This window comes from Parasteatoda tepidariorum, chromosome 9, assembly GCF_043381705.1.
Source record: "Parasteatoda tepidariorum isolate YZ-2023 chromosome 9, CAS_Ptep_4.0, whole genome shotgun sequence".
NCBI lineage: Eukaryota > Metazoa > Arthropoda > Arachnida > Araneae > Theridiidae > Parasteatoda > Parasteatoda tepidariorum.
Window position 1 is genome coordinate 84451621 of NC_092212.1, and position 27916 is coordinate 84479536.

General features: G+C 28.9%; 2 protein-coding genes across 4 annotated transcripts; both read left to right on the forward strand.

Moving 5' to 3' along the window:
* LOC107439937 (uncharacterized) lies at nucleotides 1–27019 on the forward strand. 3 transcript variants are annotated; one of them, XM_071185611.1, is made up of 12 exons: nucleotides 1–1160; nucleotides 4269–4347; nucleotides 5134–5263; nucleotides 8586–8647; nucleotides 11249–11320; nucleotides 13243–13380; nucleotides 14033–14086; nucleotides 16494–16642; nucleotides 17856–17903; nucleotides 18558–18628; nucleotides 20637–20714; nucleotides 24533–27019. In XM_071185611.1, exons 1-12 carry the CDS (start codon nucleotides 140–142, stop codon nucleotides 24545–24547), a joined length of 1917 nt encoding a protein of 638 aa, XP_071041712.1. In that variant the 5' UTR covers nucleotides 1–139; the 3' UTR covers nucleotides 24548–27019. The 3 variants fall into 3 exon arrangements, with proteins under 3 accessions (XP_071041712.1, XP_042910880.2, XP_071041713.1); XM_043054946.2 differs by lacking the exon at nucleotides 24533–27019 and having other exon boundaries at nucleotides 20637–20771; XM_071185612.1 differs by lacking the exons at nucleotides 18558–18628; nucleotides 24533–27019 and having other exon boundaries at nucleotides 20637–20723.
* Nucleotides 24600–27019, forward strand: LOC139426495 (zinc finger CCHC domain-containing protein 8 homolog). Its single transcript, XM_071185613.1, has one exon. The coding sequence runs from the start codon at nucleotides 24923–24925 to the stop codon at nucleotides 25418–25420; it is 498 nt and encodes a 165-aa protein (XP_071041714.1). The 5' UTR covers nucleotides 24600–24922; the 3' UTR covers nucleotides 25421–27019.
* Nucleotides 27020–27916: the final 897 nt, after the last annotated feature.

Genomic DNA, 27916 nt, shown 5'->3' on the forward strand with positions numbered 1-27916 from the left:
AAGATGGGAACAAAAGTAAGCATTCATGTATTTGAAATGGCAGGTGGCAATATTTTGGATTGTTATCAAAACATGAATTAGCCAAGAGGGTCTTCTTTCCTGTGAATATATCATTAATCAGGAACTAAACAGTTTAGAAATGAGTTCTTTTCGTAATAGTAATAAATTGGAGGATAAATACTCGAAAGAAAAATCTGATGTGGTTGCGGAAAAGCACGAAACTGATAGATCAAGGTCGTCCAGCCATGTTAAAGGGAAATCCCCTCATAGCAGAAACAGGAATTCAAACCGAGAGCTATATAACCACACCGGTATTGTTGAAGAAAGGCTAAACTTTTCCGAAGATCGACATGTCGCTTACAGAACTGATGAAAACAATCGTGAGCGCCATAAATCAGACAAAGACAGATATCATGCTTCAAGTTTTGATCAGCGTGACAATCCTGAACGAAATAGTGGTCGTTCAGTTGAAAAAGTATCTTATCCTTATAATTTACATGATAAGAGGATTTTTTCTAAAGAAAATAGACCGTCAGTCAAAAATAATCGTTCGGGTGAAGTTTTCCATGATAGGCAAATCGACCCAAAATTGGCCCATAGTGATCGTACAGTAGATTTTCATAATGACAGGCAAATCGGCACAAAATTATCTCATGATGATCGTACGATAGAAGATATTCATTACGATAGGCAATTCGACTCAAAGTTCTCTCATAATGATCGGTACAGTGAACGTCGAAATTTTGCTAAAAGTCGTAGCCGTTCTCCCACAAAAATTGATAGTACCCACCATAAATATCCTGACTCGAAATCAACTCAAATGACTGAACATCGTCATGACAGTACATCCGATATTAATAAATCATCGACAAAATCCTTTGATTTCCATAATTCTAATGAAGGCAAGCATTTCAGTGACAAACCCACATATTATAATAAATCATTAGAATTTAGGCAAAAAGGTTATCATTACACAGAGAGACATGATGGATATAAAAATAATAGGAATAATTCATCATTCAAAGAAAGTTATAATACAAATGATGAGAGACACATATCATTTAAAAATCCATCTGTTTCGGGGGACGACGAGTTTGTTGCCAGTCTTTTACAAAAAATTGATTTTTTGAGTAACCAAGTAGATCATCTAACTCAAGAAAATATCCTTGCTTTATTTAGTATAACTTTTGAATGTTCATTATAAATTTGAATGAGTAGTCAGGGGTCTGTTTAGAAGAAATTTGGGTCCGTTAACAGACCCTTCACAAAATATCTTTTCCTAGAAGCAGACCCTTCACAAAATAATTTATCTTATAATCGGACCCTTCACTAATTTGTTTATCTTCATTGTTTTGTTAATCGAATAAACCCTTCCCGGGTTGGGGGGCAGAAAAGCGGTTCAAAACAACTAAGTTTAATTTCCAAATGTAGTATTTTTAAAAAATATTTCTTCTTTTACAAAAATCATGTGCACATTCTTATTAATAAAATTTTTTTTTTTTGAAAATGTATAATTGATCACTTTATATTTATTCATAAAATTAATTAACTGAATAGTATGTAAATAAGAGTTAATTTCTGGCAATTTTTTAAGTAAAATATTATAAATTTAAGAATTTTTTAAGTTTACTTAATGCATAACACATTAAAAGTGATACATTACTAAGTTGTGTTATTTAAAATATGTTAATTGAAGTTATTTAAAATGTGGGTGATTTTGTTTCCATTATTTGTCCGAAATGAATATTCTGTGTTGAGCAGTATAGGCTAAATACCAAATATTTGTATGTTGCATCTCTAATTTAGTAGCAGCAATTGTTGAGCGGAATCTTGTATCTATTTACAATTTAAAAACTTCTTGAAAAGTTTTTTTTTTGAATTTGTTGCAATAACAGGACCCTATTTGCACAAATTCACAAAATTAGAATCTTGGTTGGAAGAATGTGACTTAGCACTTATTTTATATTAACAAATTATGAATAGTTTTTTCACAATTTTACAAAAACAGGACCTTTCACAAAATGCCTGGACAGACCCCTGGTAGTTGTTAATAGCTTTAGTTGAATTAGATAAAATGCTTTGAAATATATAAAATGTGCATGAAAAAAATATTCAGTACTTGCATATACAAACTAAAGATACATCATTCAATTACCCGATTTTGGTACTTGAAATAGATTTAAAATGCATGCTAGTTCATTGCTTAGAATAAGCTACAAGCTTCACTCTCAGAGCTTGCCTTATTCTGAGAGTTTTTTTAATTGGTCACGTTACTAAGAAACACCAGATTTTTGTCACAACTTAACCTGTAAAATTATTTGGGGATATTCCCGTATCGTGATATGCGTCACCAACTACAATCGCCAAGGTGCCAAAAGGATTTTGAACTTCTAAATTTTAAAAAAAGAAACAAAGCATGTAGGTGTTTGCCCTAGGTCCGCTACGAGTTATACCTTTCACAACGTTCCCTTTCTGTGTTTCAAGTTGCTCCCTTTCTGCCACAGATCTGTATACGGAAATCGCCTCAATTATTTTTCAAGGTGCCCCAGACCTATCTTCAGTGCTCGTTTATTAGCCTGGCACAAGGAAAATCAACTTTTTTTAAAAATTTATTTTTGTTTTATTTAGCTTAATTTCGATGTGTTTTATAAAGTTAGCAGAAGTCTAATTTTTTGGTGACTTTTCCCTTGCGCTGGACTGAACACAGAGCAGTATTTTCATCATAGAAAAAAAATGGGTGAGAATTTCTCACCCTTTCTCAAACACAGGGTGAGATTTCGAAAAGTTAAGTGAGATTTCTAAAAAAACACAAAATCTCTTGAAAAAAAAAAAACATTTCTTTAATTATAATACATTTTTAACGTCTCCTACTTTTTAAAGCATTGAATATTTTTGATGCATCATCATAGAAGATTTTGCCTTTACAAGGTATTTGTCCATNATGTTTTTTACATTTAGACTGTCTTATCGTACATCTTGATATGTTAAGATAAAATATTCGAATAATTTAAATTGTAGGATAAAATTTTTGGTAATAGAAAATGCAGGCTTGGGATTTTGATCTCCAATGGAAATTCCGATGTACAGTATTAAAACGGTAATAAAAATTACAGTGAAAATAACAGTATTAAAAATTACTAGATATTAAAAGTCTTGCAACAATAAAACAAAGGTAAAGACAGTTTGAAATGCGATCAAATCGACATAAAATAAGTTGATTAGAGAGTTAATGTTAAACTGCATGATTTGAAAGTGTGTCGTAATCATAAAATCTAATTAAAAACTATTTTATAAATTGTGAAAATATGCTGCAATAACTGCCATTCGACAAGACGTTTGGAATTCGATAGAACTGTCGCTAATTGCGCTTGTCCAAAGGTGATTATTACAAATGCACTATTAGAAATTAGTGTGTCATGATATAAAAAAAACAAACAATGAAGCTAAATAATAGTGTTGAAATCTGTATCAACAACTGCTAAAAAATGCTTGTCAAAAAACAACATATTAATGATAAGCTAAAGTAGATTTGAAATTCTAGTGTTATAATATTGAAAAATGCAGACTGAACTGTGTAGGGATTAGAGAATTGGCCTTGCATCAGAAAGGTTCTGGGTTCAAATCCCGGGCAAGGCATGGATATTCTTTCATTCTGTGTACTTTCTGTCCTTATTGACAGAATTTTAACACATTTGGTTACAGGAAATAAAATAAAAAGTTTGAAAAGTCTAGATTTTAAAAACCGTGTCCCCAATTATAACACTGGAGAATTACAATCTATTTTTCTTGAGATCTTGAGCTATTCAGAATCCCTTATAACTCCCAGAAAACATTTTATTACTTTTCTGAGGTTGCTAATTATTAAATTATTTTATATTGTATTTTAATGAAAAAGGAGAAAAAAACTACTTTTGGTGTAAATGATTTTTTTATTTCATTATAGTTTATGTTTTTTGCTTGAAATAATCATTAAAATTTTCTTCTATTTTTTATTGCATGTATTCTCGTATTTTGAAAAAATATTGTCCATAGTAATATAATGTATGTTTTTTTAAGTGTTGATGAGGAAAAAATTAATTAGATAACTTTTCATCTTGTTTTTTAATTTTGTAAATTGCTTATTCTTTTTCTTTTTTTTTTTAAAAGGATTCGTATTTGCAACTATAACTAAGATAGTTTTTTAGCCTGTAATTGTAAATTTGATTACCATTCATGTTTTGTTTGTGGTTAATATGTATGTATATAAATATATGCCTTAATTAGAATACATGAAAATCTAAAGCTCTCATTGAAAGAGGAGTCTGCAGCTGAAATATCTATAAAATTTGGCAACAAAAGGTTTGAAGAGTGAGTAGTACATTTTTTTTTATTGCTTTATTTCTAAAATACTATATAATTTGCCTATAAAATTATTGTTTCTCTAACATATATCTTACTGTAATTTGCTTAGAAATCTAATTTTTAATTTCATAGGACCAATTTTAGGAACAGAGTTTTTAAGGTCTGCAGTAGATTTACAGTTGTGATGAGTTGCTCATTAAATTGTTATTTCTGCTTTTCAGGAAAAATATATAAAGAATTAAGGTGACAAAAAAAATTCAAACGAGATAAAAATTATTTTATAACCGGTTTTGGGTTTATGACTACTAGTGCTCAACTCTGTAGCCTTTTATAATTTTGAACCCAATCCAGAAAACGAGAATTCCTAGATCAAGTATTGAGAGAAATTTGACTTCGTGGAAGACTTTTTAATGAAATTTACCCGCATTTGTGTTACATGGAGAGGAAAACCATGATAACCTCCCACAGTTAGCCTGACGGCAAGGGGACTCTAAATCATGAACTGTCTACCACTGAGGATATATTACGTCAGCACTGTGGTCGGTGCAAGCCAGATTCGGTATTCGTATCAACCAGCCATCGTTGGGATTCGAACCCAGTTCATCTCATTGCAGTGCGATTGCTTTATCCCCATGAAGTTCCATAATCATGTTGGATGGATTATTACTGTTATTATCAATCTAAATTATGATCAACTAATTAATTATAAATTTTATTTAAGATAAATATTCTTTTAATAGAAATTCAATAATGAATATGCAACAAATATTTTAAGTTTTTGTTCGTTTCTAGAAAGTATCTGCCGATTTTAAAGGACATAGCTACTGATTTGATTACTGGACGTTGTAGTGTCAAAGCACTGTCTTCATTTTTAAAGACAACAGATGCTACTGAATTGCAATCAGAGAATTGGAATTTAGAGGTATAATTCATTTATTTATTTCAATTTTAGAGTGCATATTAAAAGAATTATGTTTCTTTTTTATTATGAATATTAAATAATTTTTTCAGGAAAATTTAATACATTTTTGCCGACCAGGTGACTGAGCAATTAGCTTGCCTGACTGCATAGCCAATGGCTGCAGTTTCTAATCCCCCTCATGGCATGAATGTTTCTCAAAGTTTTTTCTGTTATTTCCCCTTTATTTTGTTGATTTTTTACTTTAATTTTTTTCCTCTTTAACGCATTCGATTCAGAAGGATTTCATCACAATTTCACGACCTTTTTTGATAGTTTTTCAGCCCTTTTCACGTGGGTTTTATAACTCTGATATTTTTAAAATATTATCTATGACAGGAGAATTTAAATTTTGAGTTATCGAATTTTTGACATGCTTTTTATTAGCGATTCTATTGTAAATCCATATTGTTTTTCTTTCCCCTTTCCATTTATTTCAACAAATTTTTGCTAAGTTCTAATATTTTTAATTAACAGAATGTTATTTTGGTATGCAAATTTCAGATTTTTCAAATGTCACTTTTTGGTGTGCTCAATTCCATCATGATTCCAGATTTCCCCTCTACTGTTTTAACTTGCAATTATCAATAGGTTTTTTTTTTTTTTTAGAATTCATTGTTTTTAAAACAATGTTAAAATGGCACATAAATTTTGAATTTGAGTAATCCCTGTTTGACCACCTCAGTTAGCAGGAATCCATCCCATCATTTTCTAATTGCTTTCTTCTGCAGTTATTTAGTAGGACCTTATTATGGATTGCATATTTCAAATTTTAGATATCATTTTTTGATGTGCTCTATTCCTGATGATTATATAATATCAACTTGTTTATTGATAATTTTTTATCAGTTTATATGTCATTTTCCCATAATTTTTCATGATTAATTTTTTAATTTTGATACTGTGAATATCACTTTATTATGGCAAGCGAATTTCATATTTTAGTACTTAATCCCTTTCTGATGTTTTTTACATGATTAATTTTGATACTGTAAATATCACTTTAGTATGGCAAGCGAATTTCATATTTTAGTACTTAATCCCTTGTTGTTTTTTACATGATTAATTTTGATACTGTAAATATCACTTTATTATGGCAAGCGAATCTCATATTTTAGTACTTAATCCCTTTCTGATGTTTTTTGCATGATTAATTTTGATACTGTAAATATCACTTTATCGTGGCAAGCGAATTTCATATTTTAGTACTTAATCCCTTGTTGATGTTTTTTACATGATTAATTTTGAAACTGTAAATATCACTTTATCGTGGCAAGCGAATTTCATCTTTTAGTACTTAATCCCTTGTTGATGTTTTTTACATGATTAATTTTGATACTGTAAATATCACTTTATTATGGCAAGCGAATTTCATATTTTAGTACTTAATCCCTTGTTGATGTTTTTTACGTGATTAATTTTGATACTGTAAATATCACTTTATTGTGGCAAGCGAAATTCGTATTTTAATACTTAATCCGTTTTTTATGTGGTGATTTCATTGTAAAATTACGTTGTGGTACTATCATTTTTACAGAAGAAAATAATGACAACCAAAGCTGACGTCGTCAGGGTTCCGGAAGTCATAAAAACACAAAACCTTTTCTATCGAGAGGGCACAACAAATGTCTGAAATTTGCTCTCTCTCTGTAACCCTAAGGCTTTGCAAAAACGCTCAGGAAGAGAGAAAAAGAGAATACCATATAAAAATACAAAAGTAAAATGCATAAACTAATTACAAAAGGAAAACAAAGTTCAAAAACCTTCTTAAATATTCTATAGTTAAACCAAAGCACACTATTTTATCTTTTTACAGGGTGCGTAGCGTTTTTAAAAAGTGCTTAAAGGTGTTTATTTTCATTTTTTAAAAGCTTTTAAGGGTGCTTTTTTAAAAAGTGCTTAATTTTCCCTTTTCAAAATGAGGTTTTTCCTTTTCTATGTTGATTTTTGCTTCGGATTATGCAAAAAGAAACAGTTCACATTGTTCTATTCAACGTTTTCAAAATTAATTCAGCCCCAATCTATTTCGGCGTATTGTCAGTTCATAGCGTATGAAAACGCCATTCGTTTTACATGTTTCAAAATTTCATGATTTTTGACAATTGTCAAAAACAATGCCAAAAGATTTATTTATTTATTTGACATGACGGCTAAAACAAGATAAAACCGTCAATTTAAAAAAACTTTCCAACCCTGCCTAATTATGATATTTTTTTTAAAGTGCTTAAAAATATTTTTTGAGTGTTTAAAAGGTGCTTATTTTTTGTTGAATAATTTGGCTACGCACCTAGTTTTATTACTATTGTTTTTACGGCTGTTTTTAAACTTATTTATCATTTTTCTGCCATTTGCACATCATTTTTAAACATTTTTTTTTTAAATACAATATTATTACGACTGGCACCATTTTCAAGTATGAAAATTACACTAATTTTGAAATTGATTTACAGAGTAATAAAAATTAATCTGAAGAATTAATTATTTTAAATTGAATTATTTTTTTTTGAAAATTACGATTTTTTTTTTAATAAGAATAAAAGAACTTTGGTTTAAGGGTTTAAGAATCTTATGGTCTTAGGAATCATGCAATTTTTTTTGTAAAATACATTATCCCTTTTTTGCTAACTTGGATCAGGGCTTAATTGTTCAATCATAAAATGAATACAAACCCTGCTCTTTATGTTGATAACCTATCTATATTTGTCAAATAAGATATAAGATGTCTAAGTAGATTATCAAATTGTTGTCCCTGAAAACCTTAAAGATTGGAAGAGAGTTGCCATGGATAAGAACACTGGCATTTATCAGCTGTTGAGGCAGTCAAAGACTGCAAGAGACTGTTGCGCTGACAAAGAAGAAGAAGTGATCAGCATATACTGTAATTAAGCGATAAATGTATTAGTAATACGATATGTTTGTTTTTCTAGGGAAACATTAAGTGCTTTTTCTTTTATTTGTTAATATTAACTTTTGTCTTTTAATGTATCTAAGTTTTTTGTTCCTTTTTGGATTATTCTTTGTTATGTGATAAATCAAAATAATGTTTCTATTTAAACATATTACTGTCATACAAACACATAAACTGTACTTTTATTACTTTACAACTCAACATAAAATTACATTTATGATAACCATCGATTTGGCATTCAAATCGTTTTAGAGTTCAATTAAGATAAACATTGTTACTTACTTTATGTTTATGAATGGAACTAATGACTTTCACTGAATTGTAGTTTTGCTCTGATTTTTTTAAACATGAAAGCAATTTTTTATTTGTTTCTTAAAGGGGGAGATATTTTCACTGGACAATTCCTGTGAAGTACCCAAAGAAAGCTCATCTGTTCCTAGGTAAGACTAGAATCAAGTAATTAATCTTTTCTCTCTGATGTTTGTTGATTACTACATTTTTCACTGACTTTCACTTTCACTGTTTAATTAAAGTCTTGTATCGAATGTTCTGCAATGAGATTTTTAATGGTATAAACAACATTTTCTTTTAAAATTACGGCAAATTTTTTTCAATAATGTTTGGTATTTTTTTTGTATTTTTAAAGCTAAATTTGCAGAAATAATTATCAAATAATTTATAAATTATTAATTACAGAGATGAGTGTGCTCCGGAAAAAATCCGGATTTCCAGATTTTTCGCTCACATCGATCCGGAAATCGAAGGTCCAGACGTTTAAAAAAAATCAGTGATCACAGAAGTTTCTGGAAATCAAATTTTCAAAAATGGAACTTAAAAACACAGTTTATTTTATTTGTTTGTAAGGGAGAGCCAGAGAGAAACTTTATAAGCTTCTATTCATGATTAATATTCATTTTTTATCTTTAAATAGTTATTATAATCATAAACTCAAGAAAGAAAGACATATTTGTAAATTTTAATTACTTCTCCAGTTCATCATAGGTATGTGTAAAGGGTATAGGTATGTGTAAAATTTTAAGTAAACTAAGAAATATTGAGAAAAAGGAGAAAAAAAACTTGTTTAAATTTCTTTCTAATTTTTCAATTTAAACTGTTTTTTGTTTTGTCTTTTTAACTCAAGAACTCTTCCGGAATTTTGACTTAGGCTCACAAACATTCCTGTAATTATCAAATAATTTATAAATGCAGGGTTCAAAATTATTGGTGATCCATTAATATAACACCATTAAAAATTTATTTTGTTCATCATGAAATAATTATCAGGATTTGGAATAAAACTTTTGACGAGACTGCACTTTAATATTAGAACTTTTAAAACTGAATATACTATTTAACTATAACATTTCTTTGTTATCTTATTTTGAAGCAATAAAATAGAATTTTAATTGCACAATACTATTGATTTATATTTAATAATAAAATAAAATAAAGTCATTTTGTATTACATATGTATTTGAATATCAACGTATTCAAATACAAAAAGATACTAAGTCTAAATCTTTTGAACTGGCTTAAGCACAAACAAAATGTTAAAACATTATAGACAAGAGCTATTACAATTTGATATGTTGCCTCTATGAGAAATTCAATACAGAAATACTTAAAATCATGGTTGTAGCATTTTAAAAAAGTGCTTAAAGATTTAATATTACAGAGATTTATTTATTTTTAACCATGTCAATTTTCGCCTCGTAGTATGCAAAAGTGTGCTTTTCACATTGTTCTATTTAACGTTTTCACAATTCATTTTACCACAATCCAAGCACCAATCATTTTACGTGTTTGAAAAAATATTTGCGAGTCAGCATGTGCGTCTTCAGAGATGGGTTCGGTGAGATTCTCTCATATGCAACACTACTGCATTTTGCAAGTTATTCTCAATTTCAGGCTTCATTTTGCACCCTATGTTATCAAACCAATAAAATGGTTCAATTTATTTTTATGGTGGCTATTATAATCGAGAAAAGAGTTCTTTGTCAGAAAGTAGTTCCTTTTTATCATGATCATGTAAAGTCTTTGAAAATTATTTTGCATTTTGTANAACTACCACTATAAATATTAAATACCAATTCACTAGTATATAAGACATGTTAACTTGATTCTATCATTAGGTACCTTTTGATAGATGAAGGTTGACATAGTCGATAATTAATTCCCCCACAATATGTTTGTATTTGAATATCAACATATTCAAATACAAAAAAGTACAAAGTATAAATCTTTTGAACTGGCTTCAGCACAAACAAAATGTTAAAACATTATAGACAAGAGCTATTACAATTTGATATGTTACCTCTATGAGAAATTCAATACAGAAATACTTAAAATCATCGTTGTAGCATTTTTAAAAAGTGCTTAATGGTTTAATATTACCGAGATTTTTTTTTTACCATGTCAATTTTCGCCTCGTATTATGCAAAAGTGCGATTTTCACATTGTTCCATTCAACATTTTCACAATTCATTTCACTACAATCCATTTCGGCATACTGTCGGTTTGTAGCCTATGCAAGCACGAATCATTTTACATGTTTGAGGAAATATTTGTGATTCAGCGTGTGCGTCTTCAGAGATGGGTTCGGTAAGATTCTCTCATATGCAGCACTGCTGCATTTTGCAAGATATTCTCAATTTCAGGCTTCATTTTGCACCCTATGTTATCAAACCAAAAAAATCTTTAGATTTTTTTATGGTGGCAAATATAATCGAGAAAGGAGTTCTTTGTCAGAAACTAGTTCTTTTTTATCATGATCATGTAAAGTTTTTGAAAATTATTTTGCATTTTGTAATGTTTATGGTGCTTAAAATTTCTTTTAGTGCTTAAAAAGTACTTAAAGAATGCTTATTTTTTGTTTGACTACGCTCCCTGATGCTGCCTGATTAGATCAGTCAAATCAGGGGCTATGCTCCCTGAAAGTATTTAAATTTGTTTAATAAAATGTACATATATACCATTTATGAATTTATTTTTTTTGAGCTATATTTACTATGTATTAAAACTATGTTTTATATTAAATGTAGGTATGATCAGAGTTTTAATGAAGTTTTGCAAAATTCTGAGTTTTCCCAAGAAAGTGAAACTGATGTCAAAAGGTAATAAGTAATTTAACTACTGGATTAAAAAATTTTATAACCTATAGAATGTTATTTTGAAGTAAATGTTTTGTAAAAGGATTTAAGTACTAATTCTCATGCTGAAGCAAGGAATTTCAACTCATTTGTTGTAGGTTCATTGTCATGTTTTTGCAATAACTGATTTGTTAGTTTATTTGAAACTCTTAAGTGCAAAATTTGAAAAGGATTAATTTTTATGTTTTGTTTGTTTCTAATCCCCAAGAGGTCCATCCCAATTAGACCAATTCCATAAGTCCAAAAATGTCCAGGAAGTCTAAAAACAGATGAGGTTTTGAAAAAACCTCGTCGATCTTAAAATCGATACAGATCCCCCTCAAATCCTGCTAGCTGCCTCACCGTGGCGAGGGGGTGCCACTGGGCGGAATGGGCGAAGTACGTCGGGAGCGTAGCTCCTGGTAGGGCCACCCTAGGCGTGAAGGCCATTCCATTATGCCCAGCTAATGCTAGCAGGTGAAACTATGGAGCTAAATCAGTCTTCTACCTTTGGTGCTCCAGGTCACTTTAGGCCAACAGAAGCTGTAACACTTTCCCCTGTACCATGAGTCTAGTTTAATTTTTATAAAATGCTGTAAATACAATGCATTTGCTTTGTGCCGTAAATACAATTTAAGGCACTATTACATACCTGCCAAGTCTCCTGTTTTTTAACGAAGACTCCTGTGTTTTAGGACTATATCCTGTTTACCCGTATATTCTCAAATTTCTCCATGTTTGTTAAAGAAATTTAAAAACAAAAAAATTGCCGATAAAATATCCGCTGATAGCAAAAGTAATTTTCTTATTCCTCAACTGATGGTGCTATTGCCAGTACTGCAGTATGTTGAGTGTTAATAGTTTAAGTAATTATTAATAATGGATTTAAAAAATCTTCTTTTGGTTAAGATTTATATAGAAATTTTTTTCTTCGCTAAATGTGAGTGCTTATATTGTTTCCAATTTTAAATTTCTCTTTTTGACTTACATGATTATGCATTATGTCAAAACTTTTAGCTTTACTCATAGACTAAAAAATTATTAAAACTTTACTCGTAGACTGAAAAATTTCGCTAGTAAAATCTCTGTTATTTTATTTCTCCAATGTTGGCAGGTATGCTATTAATAGAGAAAAAAGTTGTAAGTAAAATAAATAAAGTGATAATTTTCTATTTAGCAGTTATTATATTGTAAGTTTAGATTGAAACCAAAGTTGGCTTGATTATATAGAACTATAAATTTTGTTGTTGTTGTTTCTTGTTATTTCTAATCCCCAAGAGGTCCATCCCAATTAGACCAATTCCATAAGTCCAAAAATGTCCAGGAAGTCTAAAAACAGATGAGGTTTTGAAAAAACCTCGTCGATCTTAAAATCGATACAGTTTAGAATATGCTCGGGCGAAGCCTGAGCAGTCCTACATTTAGTGCAAAGTCCAAAAGTCTTTTGCCCCTGAACATACGAGAGACACCTCAAGTGACCACTTGCAAAGCGAGATAAACAAGTCTGCTGGCTTCTAGGTCCCTCAAAAAGCAAGCCACTTCCAGGTCGTTTTCTGAAATACCAACTATGCGGAGGAGGAACCCTCCAGAGGTCCATAAACATTTTTTTGCACTCTGCAAAGACCTCGTTGAAAGTGGAAGGTAGATCTGGCTGTAAAGGTTCCAAAGAAGCATCTTTAGCCAGTGCGTCCGCCATCTCGTTACGTTTGATTCCAACGTGTGATGGAATCCATTGGAAGTGTACTCCAAAGTCCGCAGAGAGCCTGAAGAGCATCCCCAAAATTCATAAATTTTGTATTTTTTGCTAGTAATTAGCATTTAATGAATTGTTTTAATCTGTAAGAAGACAGAATTTGGAACTATGTGCACATAAAATTTGTTTTAAAAGTTTTTTATTTTATTTTTAGCAAAGAATGTAAAGCAAGTACAAAGGTTTGTTTTAATTGTGAAGGAGATCATCTCATCAATGAATGCCCACTTCCGTGGGATAGGAGAAAAATTGCTATTGCTAGAAGAAAAAAACAATCAACTTTTGTGTCAAATAAGTAAGCTAAACCATAGTAATTACTACTTGACATTTTAGATATTATATTATTTGAATGGTCTTTCATACTATTGCACATTTGGATGCATCATTAATATTTATGTCTCAGGAAGTGTCATTTATTGCAATGTATCTATAATTACTATAATTTTAATCAAGATAGCAGTTTTTGAGAATTTCTGTTACATTTTGTTTAAAATAACTTTATTTATTTGCTAACTATTGAGAGTTATGAAATTTTGTTGTTCTTTTAATTGTTTTATTAATTTTTGTTTGTCTTTTAAATTTTTCTTTTATTTTAAATTTTTTGTTTCTGACTTACAAAAGCAAAAGAAAGGCAACGAGTTTACAGTACAACTGAGCTCTGCTAATTTTTAACAAATAAATTATATGCGCGTTAACTTATTTCATAATTTTTACCAGTAAAATCATAATTTCTACAGTTTCTGGAAACTTCTACTTATAAAATTTTTGGAGTTTTTAGGACTGTTTCATTCATCTCCAATCAAAACGGACTCCTGTGCTCTGTACAATATGTTTAGCTTATTTTACTGAAATTTTTTACACGTTAATGTTTCTGCAATATTTATTTATTTCTTACTCACTCATGATAATGTTCATTTTTCGAATTGCACAGTATCTTTTTTTTTCAGACGCTATCATGTTTATGAAAATCAACATTCTAAATTTAAGCCTGGAGTTATAAGGTAATTATTTTGAATACATACTTTTTTTTAATTTATTATTACTGTGTCATCTTATATTGGAACAAATTGCTAACGTAATGAAGATAATTGTTTATGCAACTTATACACTATCCATTATTGATACAGTTTTACATTTCTGTGCAATTTTTATGTATGTATTAATGCAGCTTTTAAGTAAAACTTATTTTTTTCATTCATATTAATAGTTTTTTTTTTCAGTTTTTATGGAATTGTTAATTCAGTTTTTGTAAAATTGAGAATCCTCTCTGTATTTTATTGACTCCACTTTTTCTGTTCATACAGTGATCAAGTTTGAAACCAAATGGAATTGATTATGAATTATATTCTGCACATGCTGCGTAGAGTTTTTAAAAAGTTCTTAAAGGTGTTTACTTTTTGTTTTTTAAAAGCCCTTAAAGGTGCTTTTTTTATTGGCTGTTTTAAAAAGTGCTTAATTTTCCCTTTTCAAAAATGATTTTTTTTTTCTTTATCACATTGATTTTTGCCATGGATTATGCAAAAGCATGCTTTTCACATTGTTCCTTTTCAGCGTTCTCGCGCAACTCTGCTACGTTTTGCAAGATATTCTCAATTTCAGGCTTCATTTTGCACCCTCTTAAATCAAACCAAAACATCTCTCGATCTTTTTATGGTGGATAATATAATCAAGAACAGAGTTCTTTGTCAGAAACTAGTTATTTTATTATGATCATATACAGTCTTCGAAAATTATTTTGCATTTCGTTAGTGTATATGGTGCTTAAAAAGTACTTTAAATGTGATTATTTATTGATGAGAAATTTGACTACTCACCCTGTATTAGTATATGTGTTTGAACTGCGTTGACCAGGTCTAAAATATTGTTGATAGATGAATTTTTTTTGCATATTTTGTTGTTTTTTCCTTTATAGTTACTAGCTAATACTTGTACAGGGTGAATAAGAAACGAAAATAATGCATAAATCATCACTGAACAATAATAGGAAGTCATGTACAAAGCTGAGAGACTATACTGACGTAATAAATAAAGCTAAAATAATTTCAATTATTTGTTTATTTAATATTATTTGTTCCCCATTTTATGTACATTATTAAATTAAGCTAACACATTTTTTGTGGTTCATACTATCAAAATAGAATTGGTACTGTTATCGTTTATTTATGTATTTACTGTTTTACTTGTCTGTTGATAAAGAGCATTATTTTTTTGTTATTCTATTTGACTTAATGTAATAAATATGGATTAATTTTAATTAAATATGAATTCTTAATATATTTGTTAGTTTCTTTTTAGGATGGTTTTGTTATTGTTGTTAAAAAAAAAATTTCTTTTTAAATTACTATCAATCAATTAAGTTTTGCAATCTTATTGATGTTTATCTTTCACATAATTAAATTTTTTATTGATATTTTTTTATTAGTTTATTTATTGGGCTTTAATCGCTTATTCCGTTTTTGGTTTAAAAAATGTTCTTGTGTTTAAATACGATTTTACTTCAATTATACACAGATTATTTGTGTTGTTGTCGTAAGCCATTAAGGTAAGGGGTGCAATTGTTCTTGTTCTCCAGTGGCGCCATCTGTGGCAAAGTATTCGACTTCTGCCACATTCATTCGTCACACCCACTTATAGGGCAGACCCATTCATACATCCATTTATTCATCCACCAATTATAATATTGACCTGAACCCATGGTGCATAGCGTTTTTTAAAAGCCCTTAAAAGTGCTCTTTTCATTGGGTGTTTTTAAAAAGTGCTTCATTTCTCCTTTACTATGTTGATTTTCGCTTCGAATTATGCAAAAAGACACAGTTCACATTGTTCTGTTCAACGTTTTCATAGTTAATTCAACCCCAATCTATTTCAGCGTATGGTCAGTCCATAGCGTATGAAAACACCATTCGTTTTTCGTGATTCAAAATCTCATGAGTTTAGAAAATTGTCAGAAACAATGCCAAAAGGTTTTTTTTGTTGACATGACGGTTAAAACAAGATGAAACCGTTGATTGTCAAAAACTTTCCAACCCTGCCTAATTATGATATTTTTTTAAAGTGCTTAAAAATATTTTTTGAGTGCTTAAATGGTGCTTATTTTTTGTTGAATAATTTGGCTAGGCACCCTGTGAACCAGAGAAAGATCAAACCCCTATTCAGTACTCCCAGTGGTATAGTTTGTTATGGGAACACGGAGGACTTCGTGACCTGACAGATTTAACGTGCACCAGACAAGGGAGTCTTCATCCGACTGGATTCGAACTCCCGTTCTTACGAACCGAAGTCCAGCTCCCTGCCAAACACGTTATCCCGGCTTCACAGAATATTTATATACTTTTGTTATAGTTATTATTTTTACAACAATTTTATATCTGTTTCGTAATATTTTCCTTTTAAAATTTTTATTGCCAGTGAGGAGTTGAGGAATGCTCTTGATCTAGGAAGGGATCAAATTCCGTTGTATATTTATCGGATGAGAATTTTAGATTATCCCCCAGGCTGGCGTGCCGAAGCTGCTATCGAAAGTTCTGGTATTGCATTGTATGACTCTGAAGGTATTGGTATGTATTAACTTTTTGCTCTGTTGCCTTTTTTTGCGTATCTAGTTTTTTTAAAAATTTTTTTTACAAATCTGGAGGAAAATTAATTGTATTGCAATATTTGGGAGAAAGATTTTTGCGGAGTATACTTGGTGGTGTAAATGAAAATGTGCAGTCAGAATGCGCCATAAAACAATATCCCCCTCTTTACGCTTTTACCTTAATTTGCGCGTCTATTTTCCTATTTTGTAATCTGGCAATCCTATTGCGAAAATATTTTTAATAATTCTTGAACATTTTCCCATGCACGTAAGTTCATTTGAATTCAGTACGTGCTTTATTAATTTTGTTTTGTGTTTTGTTCTGTTTTTTCTCTTTACATTTTATTTTCTGCTTTTTATGTGTTATTTATTAATTAATATGTTCTATTTTTTTTCTTCTTTTTTTTTCTTCCTTTTTTTTGTTTTTTTTTTTACTGCCCCTCACACTATTGCTGTATTGAGCTATATTGCTATATTTAAGCTCACTTTAGCTATATTGATGCAATATTAGAAAGCACTCCTTTTAGTGGATATAATCAAGTGAGCTGATTAAGAGATAATATCTTTTTTTTTCAACGAATTTTTCTTAATTTTATGTTAATTTATTTTAACAATTTTCTTCTTTTCATTATTCTGTAATTTTTTCCGTGTTTTCTCTATGTTTTGAACATATCTTATGAGTTCAAAACATATTACATACTTGCAGCTTATGAGCAGTAAGTAAAACTTATTAATTTTCTTCATTTTTCTCTTTATCCTTTTTGTATTTATTTATTGTGCTATAGATATATTAATAATTTAGTAAAGAACTTGATGTTAATGTTTATATAAATTTAACAAAAAAGTTTTTAAATTTTTTTTCAGGTACTTCATTTTTAAATGTGTCTTTCAAGTGCATGTCATTGATAAATTTTCTTTATTATTACATTTTTTGACATTTATCATTATTAGAATTGATTGCTAATATTTTTGAGGTATAATAGTTAAAATAAATTTCTGCATTATTATGATATGAGCACAGTTAAAATAATCAAGAATGAGTTTAAATAAATCCAATTAGTTTATTATTTTTTTTTTTTAGTTTGTTATTAACAGTTTTGATTTTATTATTATTTCTTTCTTTGAATCTGTTAACTGATTATGTTTTCAATTTGAATAAAATATTTTGTTTATTTTTTATTTTATATTATTAGCTCAACCTGACGAGAAATGCAAAAAAGAAAAAAATAGCGAAAGTGCAGGTATTGATTTATTAAAATTATTCACTGTCTAGTATTGTAAATCAACATGTATTATGTGTATTAAAGAATTGTAAACTTTAATTTTTCATATTGCCTGCAAATGATCTTTCATAGTAATCACACTCTAGGCTTATTAATCACCTTGATATTTTTGTTAATTATAAAATATATGTTATTTAGTACACATAATTATTCTCTGCCCTAGCAACAATTTTACCTTGACCCTAGTTGACCTTTATATAGGTCCTATAAGAACAGGTACAAAGGGACCAATATTGGGATGTCTAGATTTTGTAATATTGGTCCTAGAATGACCTATATACGGCCTACATTGGTTAATATAGAACCTATATTGGCTAAATTATGGATATAAAATATCAGATGAATCTGACAATTCTATATAGAACCGATATTGGTTGTAAAGTGACTGTAAAATATCGGCTGAATCGGAAAATTCTACGAGGAACAATATCTGAAGAATAACGGCCCTTTGAATAATTATAGAGCCGAGATTCATGAATATTGGCCCAATGAAGGCCAAAGTATTTTGCAGTTTCCAAGTTATTTTTCATTCATTATTATGTAGCATATACATATGTGATTTTATATTAAATCAATGTACATATTTTAACATTTAATTTCTTTGCCTTTTAGTACAGTATGATCACGATAAACTAATAGATTACCCAGGATTCAATATTCCTCTAACTCCAGATCTCACAGATGTAAGATATCATAATTGTTCTCATTATTAAACTTAATTTTTCACTTTTTTTTCTAGTTCATACATGAAATTGTTATTTTTATTCCAGTTCAGTTTTATTATATATTTATGAAACACTGAAGTAGTAGTTATCATGATTTTTCTCGTAAAAACATTTTGTCCTGTTACTCCTTTTTTTTTTCAATTCAAGACTTCTTTATGAAAACCTAAAAAAGATAATTCTATTTTCGGGATTTTATTTTATAGCTGTCGTTGAACAGTCGACCTAATCGACTACTAATGTTCAAGTCCGTATATTTGAACCTAATCCAGAAGAGAATGGAAATCCTGGATTAAGTATTGAGAGAAATGAGCCTTTGTGGAGGACTTTTTGCTGGAACTAATCCGCATTTGCGTTACATGGAGAGACCCATGATCCATCTACCACTGGGGATATTTTACGTCAGCACTGTGGTCGGTGCGAGCGGGTGTGGAATTCGTATCGACCAGCCATCGTTGGGATTTGAACACAGTTCACTTTATTGGAGGAACAATGCTCTATCCCCTGAGCCCCCATGGCTCTATTTTCAATATTGTAGCATCAAGTATTTTTGATATAGTAGCTTGATCAATTAACATAAAAGTGATTTTATTTTTACTTAATTGAAACAGTAAAAGGAGCTGTCTTGAAAAATGTGCTTTTCTCAAAATTCCTTGATTTAAAGGTTTTTTGTCATTTTCCGTCTAAATTAAAAAAAACCTCAAAATTCCTTGATTTAAAGGTTTTTTGTCATTTTCCGTCTAAATTAAAAAAAACTAGGTTCCCACTGCCATAAAAAAGACCTTAAATTTAAAAATTTATTCTTTAATTTAATAATTTAAATAAATTTTTTTAATTGCTTCGTTCCTTTGATTGGCCCTGATTTCCAATTCAAATGACTTAAATAATTTAATTTTATAATTGCTCTACTTGCCATTCTTCCAGGAAAATGTCCTCGAGTGTAACTTAAAATCTGGGTGTCAAAGAAGTAAATTTTTTTCTTATAAAAATTGGCGTAATACTATTAAAAAAATATTTTTTTGGAAATACTGGTGCTGTTACATTCTTTTTCAAAATTCTTTGCTGTAGAATAAATACATAAAATTAAATAACAATTTCTCTTGTTTGCAGATTTCATTAAACTGAGGAAACTTAAGAAACGAAATTTCTCATTTAGTGGAAGTTCAATCATCTTTTTTCTAAACCTTTCAGTTGACTATCTTAACTACATCCTTTATTATTAATTAACTATTTACAAATTCAATCTAGTTTTTCAAATTTTTATAACTAAAACGTCATGTGATTGATCTGAATTTTCTTAAAAATCGAAAAAAATATCTTTAAAAAGCCTTGATTGCTTTTTTATTGTGCTGAAATTTTGCAAAAAAAGAAAACTTTAAAATTGCTAAAAATTATTAGTATAATAAGACTGATTGGTCAGTTAATGTACTCAAAAATTTTCAGAATTCAAAAGTTTTGCAGGTAATTGACAAGTTTCATTGTATATATCTCCTTTTGTAAGGATTCCAGATTTTTTTCATAGAGAACTTTTTATTATGTTAACTAATAAATAAAAAAAATTCTTGTTATTTTAAATTTTTTAACCCCGTATGGTATTCAAAAATTTTTTATTACTGTCTCAAATGAATTTAATAACTATTTCATATTATTAATTAAAAAGATATCACTAATGAAACTAATAAAATTTACATATTTAACTCTATTTAGGCAATCACAATTAAAAAATACTGTCTTTAAAATATTGATATTTTTCTTACTTTATATATCTTTGTTGGTTATAAAAAAGTAAACCTTAACTTTCTAACGATCTATATTATGAATTTAAGAATAGTACAAAAATAACTGAAAATGTATAAATCTATTAAGTTAATTACAATCTGTATTTTACATTTCATGTTGTAACCATGAATTTTTTTTTGTGCAATTGGTTTATAATAAATTTATTGAAATTTATTTTATATTTCTGTAGGAATTTGATGTTTTAGGATTTCCTCCATTTCAAGAGTCACAGTTGCGTACTTATGTAGAAGAGACCTTGCCAAAAGCAGTAATTAATTTTTTGTTTAACTGATTATCTATTTTATTTCTTATATGGTTAAAAAAAATCATAAAATGCCTTTTGTAGGAGATATTTTGCATAATAGCATATAGTTGCTATAAATTGTTTTTTATTATTCTTAGAAAACTATTTATTTTTATTGTTTGACGACCTTTTGTTGTGTAAAACAGATCTAATTTGCTTTTCTTATTCTTAATTCTTGAATCTGTTATACTCTTACTTTCTAATATAAAATTGATATCTGAACTTTTTTGTCCGAATATTACTTAATTAACACGTATGGTGATAACGAGTTAATTAAATAATATAAAGATCAATTTTAACGTATGCTTATGAAACCTGGGACATACCTTGTACGGAGGAGGCTATGTTGGGTACCTCTGAGAGAGAAAGGTCTTGAGAAGTATTTTTGGTGGAATTCAAAAAAATGGTGTGTGGCTTAGAAGATCAAATCTAAAGCTTTATCACTCACATAATGACCCTGACATTATTAACTTTATTAAAACACAAAGAATAAAGTAGGCAAGCAACATTATCAGAATGGACGAAGACCATACCACAAAAAGAGTCTTCAATGCCAGACCAGTTTGCACGCAAAAAAAAGGCGGGCCGAATTTGAGATGGATAGATGGCCTAAAGAAAGACCTTTTGGTCTTAAAAACTAAAAAAATTGGAAAACACTAGCAAAAAATAAGATAAGCCTGGTAAAAACATCTTGAGAAGGCAAAGGCCCACCCTAGACTGTCGAGCCATTGATGATGATTATTATTTAATTAATGGCAGTCTGAGAATTTTAATTGTAATAGAAATGAACAAATAAAAGGAATACTATGGATTGTAATTTTCAATACCTAAATATGCATAACATTTTCTGATTTTAATTCAAAGATGTTGACATGATAATAAAAAAAAATGAAAAAATAATAAAGTTCATTTTAAGTTTATTGTATTGCATTCAAATGAAATAGCAGAGTTATGGTTATTGGGATTAAATTTTATTTTTTTAAGCTAATATTTTAAAAAATCATTTATACTATGATTGAACAGTACAAATCTTGGGTGAAAAGCGTAAATGTTTATTAAGATTTTATTAGACAATATTCACAGAAAAATATGCTAGACAATTTGGAAAGAACGAGCTCTTCCTCATAAGCTGGTTTTTAAAAAAATAAAACATTTTTAACAAGCTGATGAAGAATTTAAAAAAACATAATTTAAATTTATCAAGTATTTGAATTGTGTTATTCTTAAGTATTGATCATATAGTTTTTCTTATTTTAAGTGTGAAGTTTTGTGACTATTTTTATGATGCATTTTGTTTTTATTTAAAATTAATATCATTTATGTAATGTCTTAGAAAATTTCTGAGTATTACTGGTAATTAAGACAAACTGTGTTTGTTTTTTTAAGTAATAATTTAAAAAAACAATCCTTTATCATTTTTAAAATTTCACAATTTTGCTAGTCTTTAAATTAGATTTTCCCATTGATTGTATAATCTGCTTTTACTTTAAGGTGACAAATAAAGTTATTGTTTATATGGTGCATTTTATTCTTGCGTAGCTGCCAGCATTCATAGGAAAAAATCCAGTAAATTTTATGAAAAAATATAAATTTCATGATAATTGTTGCATGATATACTAAATATTTCACATACAGGGAATTTTAGGGATTTTTATAGTCATCAAAATAGAAAAATCACATTGTTTTCCAGTTATGATTGAAATTAAATAGACGATGCATTTCGTTTTTATTTAAAATTAATATCATTTATGTAATGTCTTAGAAAAATGTCTGAGTATTGCTGGTAATTAAGACAAACTGTGTTTGTTTTTTTAAGTAATAATTTAAAAAAACAATCCTTTATCATTTTTAAAATATTGTATAATCTGCTTTTACTTTAAGGTGACAAATAAANTTTCAAAGCGAATTTTTTTCCCGCTGAGTTTTTTAAAATTAAACGTGAGGCTCTCCCTCTGTAAGCTTTACAAGAAGTCGAAATTCGAACATTATCATAAACACTATTGTAAATTTCTTTTAACTGACATTTCTAATATTTTTTTCTCTGTGAAACTTTTTTCTGTATGACCCAGAGGAAAATGTTCTCATAATTAGAATAACTTTTAGTATTAGTACTGTTAAATGCATGTTTTTACTAAATTCAAGTTGAAATTTTACTGTGGACAATGATTTTTTACAGATTTATGCTTTTTGTAATTTAGATAAAATTTTTAGCCCAAAATTTTACAATACCAAAATTATTTTTGAGTATATAGGGAAAAATATATAGAAATAAGTCATAAATGATATTTATTTGTAGTGACAATTTTTGAAAATATTTTCTTCCTTTACCATATTTTTGTGTTGATTTTTTAAATATAATTTTTTATTTGCACTAATTATGTCTAAATTTTCACAAGATAGGTACCTCTTAAAAAAACCCAGACAGATCAATGATTTTGCTCTTTCATAAACGACACACCTTTCCAAGAAAACAAATATTATTATCATTTCAAAAAAAGACTTTCTGATATTTTTCACTAGAGTTACATTATTTTTAATTTAACTTTTGTAACTTAGTGATAATAGTGCTTGAAAAGTTTTTAAAAAGTGCTTATTTTTGATTCAAAGATTTGGCTACGCACCCTGTCACTGATTTTCTAAATTTATTGCTGTGATGTAATTTTTGTTCCTATTCATCCTAGCCAAAATATATACTAATGCATTTGAAGTTCTTCCAAAAATCTTCAAAATAAATATCTCTTCTGTTGTTGTTATCTTGTTTATATCCAACAGAAATGTTTCTTAAAGTTTTGAGGAGGAGTAGTCTACTTTCCATTTATATTTGGATGCAGAATTTCAAATGTCCTTGTCACTATCCATAGAATATCTCTTTTGCCTCACTCTTTTAAAAAGTCAGCTCTTATTAAATTTGCACCAAAAAAATATTTTGTTGTAAAAATGATGAAAAAATTTATTTTACATCTGGAGTAGCAAAAGGGGAAGGATATTCACCAATGATGTTAGGGGGACAAAGGGGAAGGATATTAATCAAGGATAGGCAAACTAGGCTGTCCGCATCATGAAAAATAATGACTTCTAGAATCAAAGCCATTGATAAAATTTTGACTTCACAATTAGAATAAAAAATTGCACCATTTAAATTTTGCTCAATAGCTATGGATGAAATCACTGATATAAATGATACTGCTCAATTAGTGTTATTTATACGAGGTGTATGATAAGAACTTTGAAAAAACCGAGGTACTGGCACGTTTGCGTTCTTTAAAGGGAACTACAACGAGATGTGATATTTTTCATGAGTTTCAGGAAAAGCTTTTAACTTTGAAAGTGCCCGTAGCAAAAATATGTAATATTACGACTGATGATGCACCAAATAAGACAGGGGAAAAAATCTGAATTCCGTGGACTCTTTATTAAATAGTTCTGTAATACAAACTGGCAAAATACCGGGAATTTTATTTCTCAGTTTCGAAAGTATTGACCTCTCAAAGTGCATTCTATGTGTTATCTAAGGATGATATTTCTGCTATACTAAACTATTTCATTTACTATAACATTATTTGTTTTTAATAGGTTAAGCTGTTCCTTATTTCTTTAAGTTTTTCTTGTAATTAAAACTTGTATAATTAGCCTAATATAACTCCAACAAGAACACAGCGATAGTGTGTTTCCTCTTAATATATAGTGTATAATATATGCTGGGTAAAGTCTGGAAATTTTTTTTCTAGATTTGAGTGGCAACCCTGTATCTAGTATATTAGTTTTATAACTTGGCTATTTAGACTTTGCTAAACTAATAACATTTTTTTTCCTATTTGTGTTGATAAATTGTGAGGAAATACATTCATATTCCTGATTATTGTGATTCAAACTTTTTTCCAGACCCATCTGTAATAGAATTAAAAGAATTCCAGCCTCCTTTACCTGAAGATAAAGCGCCGCCCCCTCCACCCGAATTTTCACCAACTGAGATTGTGATTGCTTCACCAGAGTATTCACCATTCTCTCCATCCTCTTCACCCTCTTCCCTTTGTTCACCAAATTCACCTAAAAACAAGCCTGATCCTCCCGAAGCTGAAAGCGACAGTGAAGACTGCGTGATTTTGGTCGAGCAAGATTCCGGTGGCGATTCTCCGATTCCGAATCCCGACTCGAATAGGTTTGGAGCTATCATGGAACCTTTTACACTGAACGAGGACTCGTCAGGAGGTGACACGTCACCCTCTTTGGTGGAACTGGAAGAAATAAAGAAAAGACTGGTCATGGCGCTCGGCATCGACGCGGAGCCGTCGAGTCCCGTTGCGGTCGCAAATGAGGATTCTGTTCAGTCGCTTAAAACAGTGGATTCTGATACAGTGGAAAACACGAATGAGTTTTCAAATTTAAGTGATAGTAGTTTTTCTTCAAAAGCTAGCACTAGTGGAAAGTCTGTAAGTAACAGTGGAATTCTGCCAAGGACAGATAGCATTGGCAGCAAACTAGTTTCTCTGGGGACGCCATCCATTTCAAGGCACAGTTCATTCACAAGACTGCCAAATTATGAAAACTTTTCAAAAAATGTTACGTCTCACATGGATTTTGAGAACCTACCTAGCTCCGTTGGTACTTACCAGCGGATGAAGAAAGTTATTAAGAAAGTCAAGAATAAGCTCAATTCTCTCATGCATTGAAATAGGTATTTGGAGTCAAAAGAATTGTTTTGTTGAAATGTATATTTTTAAAGCACAATTCATAGGGGAAAAAGTGCCATGTCATTGAACTGTGTTTCGAAACCTCAATTTCTTAGGTAACTGTTATACATAATCAAGGTACTTTCGGTAATGTTATTTCTGTGGAAAAAGAATGATAAATTTTACTTTCTGATGTAAAGCATAGTGGATAAACGTTTTATGTGATATTTTGATAATTTTTAGAAAATCAGCTCTACAACTTTAAACAGATTCTTCTACTAAGCTTTTCATTTCAATGCACTTAATGAAATTCCAGGTAATTTTATTTCTTTGGGATAAGAATAATACATTTTAAATTAAACGTAAAACTTTGTGCAGGAATCGGTTATCTGAAATTTTAATCTGAAGTTTCAGTGTTTGAAACTAAATTACCATTATTGCCCATTTTCAACTATGCAGAACACACATTTGGTATTCAATGTCTTTAGTACTGTTTATGAAATATAATACTGTTTACTATTTACCACTGTTAACAATTTTTTTTCTTCTTTCATTTAGATTAACTTTAAAAAAAACTGCAATTTTATTATTATTGAGAAAATTATATCTTTGTTAAAAATTTCTCTGCTTTAAAAATAAGTACAAACAAAGTGCAGTAAAGTTATGTGTCTTTTAATGTATTAATGTTAAAAAAGTATATAATTTAAAAATAAATACTAACAAAAATATTGTAAAATGATGTGTCTTTTTAAAGATTAATGTTAAAAAGTATGTAATTTAAAAATAAATGCAGCAAAATACAAGTAAAGCAGTGTTTATATGTCCTTCATGTAATTGGTGTAAAAAGATATATGATTAAAAATATATATAATTGAAAATTTTAATAAACAGTTTTGGTTATTGCTCAAGAGGACTACTCATGCAAACTTGTGTGACTGTATTTTTAAAGTTGTATAGAGTGCTAGGGAAATCCTATGCAGCATTTAAATTAAAAAGCAATATCAATGATAAAAATTAATTCTTTAAAGGAAAAGAATCTTATAGGAAAGAAAAGATAAGAAAGAAAACTATTTTTTAAGTATTAGACATATTTCTTTTCTACATTGTAAACAATTTTAATTAATTGCAACTTAATCTTTAAGGTAATATTTAGTACATAGTACTTTGGAAAACAGTATCAGTACTTTATATAAATTTTCAAAAGAAAAGAACTATATTAAGTTAAAAGAAACATGCCTTTACTCTGTATTAAACATGTCAGCAAATAAAAAAGGGTATAATTTGTTCTATATATGAATGAACCACAATTAATGTAACAAGAACAGACATGCTATAATTTTGATTTTATAATCAAGAACCTTCCTCAATGTCGAAGCAATGCAATGTTTTTATAGCATAAAAAAATTAAATTATTCTGTTTTTGACAGTGAGATAGATTTTTGCATATAAAATCGAAAATATGTCTCTATTTTTGTTCTGTTATTTGCACTTCATGTTGTTAAGCACTATTTTTATTAAACATGTAGTTAATGTTTTACACAGTTTTTCTACATTGATATTGTTTAAATTGATTTTGTAAAATAAACTCATTTAAATTTAGTTCTTTAAATGTTTTTTCGATAATTGTTAGACAAACAATGAACAAGGTTTCCCAATCGAGCGTATTTCATCTTTTAAAAAAAGATGAAACTTATTTAATTAATTCATCATTACTTGGAATATTTATCAAGTAAATTCTTGTTTGATAAATTCGCCATTTTTATTTTATTGAACAAAGTTAAGATCTAGAATTTATTAGTTGCTGATATTCTTTTACTTTAAAGCAACACTGAAAGAAAGAGAGATAATTGTAAGTAGAAAAAGAGTAGCTAATTGTAATTTAAGATTGAATGTTTTTTAGTAAACTTAAAATTGTAACTTAATCTATAAATTCTTTTATCATCTTTCTTTATTGATGTAAAAATCCCCTTAATTGATAATTCAAATTTTTGTTAGGTATGGTATGCTATTTTGAATTGCACTGTTTGAGAATCATTCTGAGTTATTTGACTTGAAATGATAATTTTAACTGTAATAATTGACAATCTGAAATGGATTTTTTTCTTGTTTTTATTTTTTTCCCCCCTTATCAATAAATGTGGTATGCTATTTTAAACTGCGGCTTTTAAAAGTCATTCTAAATTATTCAGTTTAAAACTATATTTTTATATTAATTGTAATAGTTTATAAAATGCAATAACGATAACTTTCTTTTTTACTTAATAAAAGAATATTATATGCAACTTAGAGCATTGATGTTTAAAAATTCTTCTAAATTATTCATTTTAAATCTATATATTTTGTGTATTGGCTATAATAATTTGCTTTTTTTTTTTAATACATTAGATTTTTTTTTGGGAGGGGGGGGGGGCTTAACCTTTGCCTAAAATCAAAGCAACAAATTCGTATTAAAATAGATGCCAATGAATTATAGTTGGGAAGACACAAATTGCAAAC